This window comes from Nothoprocta perdicaria, unplaced genomic scaffold (assembly GCF_003342845.1).
Source record: "Nothoprocta perdicaria isolate Ctin4 unplaced genomic scaffold, notPer1 scaffold_229, whole genome shotgun sequence".
Classification (NCBI taxonomy): domain Eukaryota; kingdom Metazoa; phylum Chordata; class Aves; order Tinamiformes; family Tinamidae; genus Nothoprocta; species Nothoprocta perdicaria.
Window position 1 is genome coordinate 634,867 of NW_020455454.1, and position 9,899 is coordinate 644,765.

Below are 9,899 nucleotides of genomic sequence, written 5' to 3' on the forward strand. Positions count from 1 at the left end.
AAAGAAGACCTGGAGCAATATGGCTTACATGGCTTTCAGAGTAGAATCAAATTTAGCTGTAAGATCTGTCCCTTTACAGTGAAATTTAATTGTGTATRGAGAGACCATACCTTACACAAGAACCATACCTGCTGTCCTTGCTGGGGACAATCAAGCTTGTATTTTTCCTTTCAAAGATTTAGTTCCACAGAACCAGGAAAGATGAAAGAGAATGGACTTAATTTCACTGTATCTTGTATAGTGTTAACTTCAAGGAATACCTTCCAACTAAAAATAGCCACTCAAATCCAATTGAATCAATAGAATATGCATGATTTTATGAACAATGTAATAGGATAGCGGTAAATTATATATTACAATCCCTAATTTTAGGCATCCAAGTCTGAACGCTTTTATCTGAACTTCTCACCTACTTTCTCTTCCACACCTATGGAATCCACTTCAGGCAATGGAAATGCAACTTGCCAACAATGGACAGCTTGGAGGAGACAAAGGACTTGGTCTCTGTTATGACTCTAGTTAATTTTATGAGCTGAGCTTTATAGACAACAAGTGGAGAAGAGGTTCCTTCAACTATGGCAAATGTCTGCATCAAATTAGAGGAAAGAACAACCTACACGACACAACCAATGATCCCTTCTTCCRGAAGGTTATTTTTCTTCCAAAGAGAAGAATTTTGCTAAAAACTTTTCCCACTCCTTGAATTTCAGGTACAATTGGGATAGAGCTTTCCTACTGAAAAGTGTGCCAGTAGGGTTGTATGAATGTCTGCCCCAATTAACAATATCAGAGTTTATTCTTGGGGAAAGGCCAACCTCCCTTTGCCTTATCCAGTTTCAGGCAGGGTTTTCTAGTGCAGTTGAAGGCTGTTATCAGGCCATCCACCAACCTCTTAACAGAGTGRACAAATATACTAGTTTAAGATCTTTCCTACTATCATTACTTTTTAAGTTTAATTTTATTCTTATGAGTTTAATCTATGAGCTAGATTCAGATGCTCAGGCTTCTGTGTTACGTCTGCTGTACCAGGACCCAGTAACTTTGAGCTAATGTTTCCTTGCCAACACATCGTGTGGGGAGATTGGAAGAATGGAAAACAGTACCTTCATCTAAACAAATTTTGCTTCAGAAATGAAAAATTTGAACCAGTCTGCATCCCAATTACCTTGGATAAATCTGCTGTGATTTGTAATTATATTATTATTTTAAATTAATCGATCTGTGAATTAAGGTTGTCTTTTGTTTATTCACTGGTTTAGACTTGTCTAAAAGAAATGAGCAACGCTTTCAGCCATTTATAATAAAAGCAAAATGACTAAAAATATCTACTTTTTTTAGTTTGCATTAATAAGTTCATCCCAAAATATATATGCAATAATATAGGAAATTAAGTTATAAATGTAGGGATGTGCTCCAAGTCACCATGAAAATCTGCATGCAAATGCATAATAATCACAAATCTACATTATTACAATATTAAAAAATACCTACAATTAAATTATCATGTGGAAATAATCATAATGTTATTGGAAACTCAATTATTGTGGCAACCCTTGTCGGGGAATTAGCAGGCTATGGCAAAGGCAAGTCAGACCTGAATTCATCAAATATATATTATCACAATATTACATGTTCACTTCGATTCCATGCAAAGACAAACATCCTCACTCACTAGTATCTGCTCAATGCATTTGTATTATTCATGAACAACTCTGTGATCTATTATACATACAAAACTGATTGTACGCTGCTTGCCGGAGGCTACAATGCAGAGACACAGAATTAATTTTATTATATACACATGCATGATAATTGTGTAGAATTCGGTCAAATATCAAACTCTGCTCCTGTGCTCCATTATTTTACTTTCCAAAAAGAGGTCTAAGGTCAGCAGCAATTTCTCTTTGGTGACAGTGAAACTCTTTGTCATTTAGAGTAGAAAGTTCCTGGGTACTAATGAGCCTGGGGCTGTGATGAATGGTCACACATTCCCTTTACTCTCCAACCCCCACTCATCAAAGAGTAACTGTAACTTTTATTGAAATTCTCAACAATTCCTTGCCTCTGATGCTAACAAAAGTCACTTTGGGGTGCAAACCTAGAGTCTTGATCTGCCAGTGATTGCAGCTTTTTTTTTTTTTTTTTGTATTGGTGACATTACTAAAATGTTATGAGATGATGATAGAAATTTTTTTCCTCCTATCTACTACAGTTTTATTTCTGAAGGAACTACTGTTATTTTCAAGAGTTTTAAGTAAACTCTTCAGAAGTATTTTCACACAGTCATCTTCTCTGATACAAATTTTCATAAAGAACAACCATCAATCTCATTCTTTCTTTAACAGAGTAAGARGCTGACAGGAAGGCCCTTTTCTTATTCTCTAAAATCTTCTGAATGTTTTTCCAGAGAGACTAAGTCTAGTACTGTCCAAAAAGATTTATAACTGAAGACACAAGAAGTAAGTGTATCACACCTGAGAAGAGGCTTGGACCAGGTGTACCACCTGAAAGACCGATCTGGATTCAAGTATCACTGAAAGTCAGTAAGACCCTTGATTTTTCTATGTTTCAGATCAGGTCAAAGCCAAACCTAAGGAAGTAAGTGGTATGAGTGAATTGCACCAAGAGCAAATATTGCTAAACAGCTTCAGAGATGGTATCAGTTTGAAAGCTGCAGGGACACACTACCCCTTCATACACACAGTAATGATGTGAGAGAGTTTTTTCAGGAAAGGGGAAAAGCTCATCCTTAACTGATTAAGGAAATTYCCATTTTACATTCTCAACATCTTAAAAAAATCAATCTTTGAAACTTTTTTTTTTTATTTTCCATTCACTCTCACTCTCCTGCTACCATTGAAACTTTTGGGCATGACAGTTATCTGAACTGCTGGGTTTTAAGGCTGAAAAAAATTATTCCCTGTCTAGTATATTCAGAGTCAAGCCCCATTCGAGGATATCTCAAATTACCTTCTTGCATTATTGTGCTACTTTAAACAATCATAGCAAAAGGTACACTCCACTGCATTTGCATTGTATATTCATGACATTCATAGAAACAAAACGTAAAAGGATTCTAAATCCATATGTCTACTCATCAAACAGGGGGAGACTTGAACATTTTCCTTTTTAAAAAAATCTTTTATTATGCCTATATCAATGCCTAGACATCATAATTTTTGTATCTCTAAGCAGTGCAGGAATATCTGCATTTAATAATGCATGGTTTAACAGTTTACCATAATATCACAAATTTACTATAAACAGTATATTCTATTTACTATTATGATATTCTATTTAAATAATGTGATAGATGCATGAAAATCTCAGAAAAGAGGAAATGAGCTAATTTTTCACAGACCCTGATGTCTCATCAGAAGAAGTAACAAGTGAACAAAGTTGAGTTSCTTATCTCTGCTGACTTATAGCCATAAACAGCAGAAACAGCAAAAACACTGTTGTAAAAAGTCTCTAGGGTAGGCCAGCTTTGGGATGGTCTGTAGAGGTCAGTCTAGCTAATGAAATCTGATGAAATGCTGGGGTGCGAAGGAAAAGCCATCTTTGTTAATGAATGTCCCAGTAATTCATTTTATCAATTATTTATAACTTCACTCTCTTCTTAAAAATCTCTGCTTTTAAGTACGCAAAAATTGCATCATGCTACTGCAATGGCAGTGACTGCAAGGGCAGCAGCACTTTTTAAGCATTTCATGGTGAACCACTACTGCTTTCTGCCATTTCAGAGCACTAAATTGGCTGCCTGTATTGTCAGGGAAACACCAGAGCCATCAGCAGGTGAGCAACAGGACATGAAGGCTCAGGCAGAATCATTTAACTTCAGCCTTTGCCACCAAKGGGTAACACAAGTAGTCAGGTTAAAGAGAAGATTTCTTTTGGAAATTGTAAGCCTGAGGCTTTCTGGCAGGCAAGAGGATAGAGGGGAGTAAGGCCTTACTGAAATAGCCTGCTTTGTTACTGTTACCAAAGACTTGTGTCTTCTTAGGTGCATACATGAAATCGTACCTCCTTCATAGGACTAATGTTATGCAGCTTGTGTTAGAAAAAAAAACAGAACATTTAAGAGATGTATTTGAACCTTACCTAAACTACCAAACTCACTAGCCACACAGGGAGATTAAGCAATCTAGGAGGACWCATTTTCTTTAGACTTCAGATACTTCGTCTTCTTTGGCTGAAAATACTTCCAAGATATTCTGGCACTTTCCCACTTACCTTCAATAGCTAACACACACAGGAGAAAACATAGCTGTTAAAACACATTTTCCAAGCTTGTAAAATACACCCATTTTAAAAGCCTGTAGTTTTTAATTGGTTTGCCCAATGCCACTTATTAAAAGCCACATACTAGAGCCACTAGCTAAAGAACAAATTGCTGCAAAGACAAGTGTCATTTCTTCAGTTAACATTTATTTTGCATATGTCCATAAAAGCACTACATGGAAGCACTATCAGGCAGCACTGATCACGCACAAAGCTTTTTGGTTTTAATATTTATTTTGCAGAAGCATCTATTGTTCCCATCTAGGATGAAAAAATATTGTTGAGAGTTAACATGAAAAACAAGAATTGTCATAGTTTTGTACAAAGCACTTACTGTTGAACATTTCAACAATCCAATATCGTTATCGTATATTGTGTGAGAAAGGCTTTTTATGTTTTCCTAGTTGTCTTTAAAAAAGAAATTTAACACAGTTTTAATAAGTAGTTCTGCTTGAGAGCAACAAACAATATTATTAATTACTAGGGCCGCTTCAATAAAAATGCCTTTTCTGCAGTGGCATATGAAAAGCAGCACATAGTAACATCAGGCATTCCACTTCTTGCAGCAAATGCAGGACCGTACTCTACCTTAGGAGCTACCAAAGCAAATTAGCTACTTTGCATAACACTTTGTTGTTATTCTTTTATGCACATATATTATTTCTGTGGAGGTTCAATGACATAATATTAAGTTGAATCTAATTCAAAAGATAATTTGGGCCAACTATTTTCTTTTTTATAAGTGAAAAAAAAGTTAAATTTAAAAGAAGCAATAAAAAGTATTAAAATAAGTATCCATTTCAGCTTCTGAGTTTGACATTAGATTTCGAAATTCAGTAATATTCTTAAGAGATAAACCACTTCTCCCACATTCCTTCCCCAAAAGGAAGGAAATCTAATAGTGGTTTGCATATGTTTGGCTTAACAGAACACTCATTTTGATATTTAACCAATGATGAAAAGTCTTGATCACCCTTATTTCTTGGAAAGCATATTAAGAGAGAAGAGATTACCTTTGAGATGTTTAGTATTTAAATGTTCTTTGGGAAATCTGCATTAGAGAAGGAGAAAAACTTTCCCAAGGCTGTAAAGCAATGGGATGAGATCAGAGCTCAGGAACCATGTATGTCTCCCCATGTATAATCCTCATCTCTCTCTCCTGCAGCCTATGAGAGGCCATTGACAACTGAAATCCCCCCAGTGAGGCAGTGCAGAATCACAGAACCACAGATCACAGAATCACAGAATATTCAAGGTTGGAAGGGACCTCTAGAGATCACCTAGTCCAACCTTCTCGCTCAAGCAGACACACCTACAGCATGTGGCAYAGGGCGGCATCCAGGCGGGTTTTGAAGACCTCCAGAGCAGGAGACTCCACAACCTCCCTGGGCAGCCTGTTCCASKGCTCTGTCACCCTAACAGTAAAGAAGTTCCTCCTCACCTGGAGACGGAACTTCCTGTGCTCCAGCTTRTGGCCATTACCCCTCGTCCTATCGCTGGCCACCACTGAAAACAGCTTRTCCCCTTCCTCCCTGCATTCTCCCTTCCTGAACTTATACATGTTAATCATATCCTCTCTCAGCCTTCTCTTCTCCAGAGAAAACAGGCCCAGCTCACTCAGCCTCTCCTCGTAYGGGAGATGTTCCATTCCCTTAATCATCCTGGTTACTCTTCTCTGGACCCTCTCGAGAAGCTCCACGTCCCTCTTATACTGGGGAGCCCAGAACTCCACGCAGTACTCCAGGTGCGRCCTCACCAGAGCTGAGTAGAGGSGCAGAATCACCTCCCWTGACCTGCTGGCAACACTCCTCCTGATGCAGGCCAGGATCCCGTTGTCCTTCTTGGCCATGAGGGCACACTGCTCACTCATGGTTAACTTAGTGTCAACCAGGACTCCCAGGTCCCTCTCCGTGGAGGTGCTTTCCAGCAGGTCGACCCCTAATCTGTACTGGATGCCCCTTCAAATCTCTCTTTCATGCCAAGAATGTGATTAAGATACAGGCTGATGCTGTTTAACAGGCTATACACAGGCCCAGAATAAGCCTAAAGTGTCTCCTGATCAGTGTCTTGGTATTTTCAGATGCATAATGTAAGGATGATATAATCACATTGCTTCAATATTTTATTGTGTGCTTGTGATTCTAATCAGCCAAATTCTTTGCAGGCAGTGAAGATTTTTTTGAGAGAATTTTCCTGCTTTTCCTACAGAAGAAGAACCAACTTTCCATCACCTCTTGTATATAAGTGTATGTGTATACATACACATATGCACACACACTCTATATATACATATATATGAATAATCTGAATATAAAAGTTTCCTACTCATAGCAAAATCTTCCCAAAAATATATGATTACTAGTAACAGATTCACCTTTCCATGAAGAAAAAAACCCTCACAAATCTGTATGATTGTTCATCTGCATAAACATTTATAGCAAAGCAGGAGAAATGAAAAGGCGTTGCAGTCAGAAATATATACCTGAAGAAAATGAGATTTTTTGCATATAACTTAAAACCTCAAAGAACGAAAAATTTCACTGTCTACTTTCCCAAAATTATTTGGTTCAGATTCAGAAAGAGCACAAGCTCCTGCTCAGTTTGCTATGCAATGATAGGGATTCATATCTTCTTTGAAAGCATGCAAACAAGTTACAAATTTTTGTTTCATTTTCCCTGAATTTATTTGTTGCTTACTGACATCAAAATCCCTGCAGGGAACTTAACCTTGCTATTTTAGGAACAGTGCTCTAGAGTTTTTCAAGTGTCTAATGCACCTGGATAAAAAGTGCTAATTGTCACCAACTTCCATTAAATGACAGCAGTAAGGCACAAAGTATGCTTGATTTGCAGAGGTTGATGCCACCAGGAGTTTGCGGTAGATTAATAATTGTGCAGATCTCAAATATTCCCCTGGCACTGCCAGTCTGGGTTTCCAATATAATGCCAGATTGTGAGGCCTTTTTTTTTTTTTTTTTTTTTTTTTWWTTTGGCTTTCCTAAACAAATAAAGCTTATGCAATTGCACTGTCTCTCTGTACTGTGTTTGACTGTCCTACCTTCCCACAATAATTTCACTTACTTTCATAGAAGGATAAAGGACAAAGAAGTGATGGACTTAGAGCTTTTGAGRAAAAACAAGCAGCTTGGTAGAGAAGAAAGACTTAGTGCTCAGTCTATACCATGAGCTCTGAAGCTGAAGAGGCACTGAAAATCCACAGCAGCAAAAAGYACTGAGACAAAATCCATGAGCAACCCACACTTCACCAGTTCACCAACTGAACTTCGCTGTTTCCTATGACCCCAGCTTTGTAGAATATGGGCATCCTTGTGATGAAACAAACCCGATCAAGTTTTGCTGGAAGAGTCAGGGAGAGATGAGATACAACATACTCAGCAGGCAGCACGTCTAACATCCGTTCAGTTTAACAGAGAAGGTGTCAGACTAGGTTCCCATTTCAAAATCTATATGGCAAATATCCTATTTTAACCTGAGTCTTTGAGGGTGCATCAGGAGTCAAGTTTTTGCAGCAGTTCATCCCGATGAGTCCAGGGAACCACACTTTCACTTCCTCTTTCCTATTCTTTTGCTCCCTCTCTGCTTGCAGTACACTTGGGCACATACTCTTGTGTATTAAGAGAACCCTTCCTGTGGCATGAAAGCCTCCTGAAGCTCCRGTGACATTGCAAAGCTCGTTTCTGCACGCAGCAGCATGATTATGGTGAAGGTGAGGGCGAGGCTGAGTGAATGTGTTTCAACACTTCTTTCTTGGTATTTATTACTGTACCATAGCATTCCTGCAACCTGGCCTGCTGCTGCTCCAGCTGTTTGTGCAAACTCCTGATTGAGCGCAAAAGCAGAAGTCTTCGGTACATAGCCAGATGGAGACGATACTTCTCCTTTTCCTCCTGTTTCCTCTTTTCTAAGGTCTCCATTACTTTTGTGGTCTTCATCCAAAATGCCTGACCCAGGCTATAGGAGACCATATCATCCTCTGTAACACTGCAAGAATTAGGAGCCCCTGCATGACAGCAACCAAATTTGCTTACTAGYACGGCAGCAACAGTTTGCAACTCCTGAGAGCTGTGGGAAGCCCTTGGAAGCTGTGACTCTTCCAAATTTTGGCTGCGGTCCCAGCAGAGGCTTTCTGGGCATGTAGAGGATGTGTCCTTGTACTCCAGATTGCAGTGACCTGTGATGAGACGAGTCACCTAACAACATATTGTCATCTGTTGAGAGATCCTTGAGGAGCCCAGAGGCTCTGCTTTTTGCCTTGTCTCCAGTGACACACTCTGGTCCAGCAGGGGCTTCTGCCTGAGCCATGGCCAGGCTAGAGAGAATGGAAGGTCTTTCTGACACTGCTGAGTTTGCCTGGACTTCATGGAGACCGGCTAATGAAGGACTGGCAGGGCAAGAGGAGGGTGCTGCCACAACATCACAGCTCTGGAATGACTCTTCATCAGCATTATTTTGGGTTTCCTCTTCATCTCTTGGCATTAAATGGGCTTTCTCGGCCATTTATTGCATGAGCTACAGAAACTTGCTGTGGACAAAGTGGAAGCAAGAGGATTTCATTTCCACACACATTCACATGTGCACACACAGAAGCCCAGTGCAAAGTGACATTTGAAGAAAGACTCTCTTCTATATATTTAAGCAATGGACCTATTACTTTTCTAATAAAACACAACCCTTGGGTCACTTCAGGCCGTTTCTCGTGATTTGCATTAGATGTTCTTTGAGACACAATATTAATCCAATAATAATTAAAATGATATACTGTACTATTAACATTCTCAAATCTTTAAAGCAAAGTGATCTATCCCTGCAGCGCTGCCTGTGCTGACTAATTAAACAGAATACAGTTGTAAATGGGTATTGTAAGCACTTCTCCCATTTACGAACACAGCTYCAGCAAGTGTAGTTTGTAGTGATGGGTGAGTTATCAGGATTGATCAGCTTTAAAGAGATGTGGATGTACCACAAACAGCAGGTTGCATTTAAATTCCCTCTCCCAGATTAATTTGTCTCCCATCAGATTGTTTACAAGGTTGYCTTTTTCCCCTCTATTAATTCTCTCTTAACAGTACAGTTACATTAGCAATAGGCTAGCCATAGGTAGGAAAAAAGCACTTACCAGAGTTAGTGGGGGGGAAAAAAGGGTTTATAGTGCATTGCATCTCTGCATCATGTTTTCTTGAATATGAGTCAGCAAAGCCTGGAACAGAAACATCACGGTGCAGAAGCAGCAGCAGCAACAGCATTGCTCTATTCCACCCAGCAACAACGCAGTGAATCCCAATCACAGAGAAGTGCAGGCTTTGTCTGTTTGTTTTCTTTCTTTTTTTTTTCCTTCCTCTCTTTTCACTTTCCTTGCAAGAGGATATTTCTCCCTTGCATGCAGCTTTTCTGTTACGTTTGAGCATCAAAATGAAAGCCAGGGTCAGAAGGCAATTTTTCATCCCGGGGAAAAAAAAAAAAAAGTGACCTATTCACTCATGATACAGGGGCACAATATATCCAGCCCTTCTCACCTCTTTAAGTTATGGAGTAGCAAATGCATCACACAAAAGAGAACTTAACAGGGATTTTACTGTGTAACAGACTAAAATGGTCCA

General features: G+C 39.1%; 1 protein-coding gene across 1 annotated transcript; it reads right to left on the reverse strand.

The window, feature by feature from the left end:
• Positions 1-7,997: 7,997 nt before the first annotated feature.
• On the reverse strand, positions 7,998-9,471 carry LOC112947289. Its single transcript, XM_026039342.1, has 3 exons — positions 9,419-9,471; positions 8,307-8,824; positions 7,998-8,272 (listed from the first exon to the last, which is right to left on the reverse strand). The coding sequence occupies exons 2-3, from the start codon at positions 8,797-8,799 to the stop codon at positions 7,998-8,000; spliced, it is 768 nt and encodes a 255-aa protein (XP_025895127.1). The 5' UTR covers positions 8,800-8,824; positions 9,419-9,471.
• Positions 9,472-9,899: the final 428 nt, after the last annotated feature.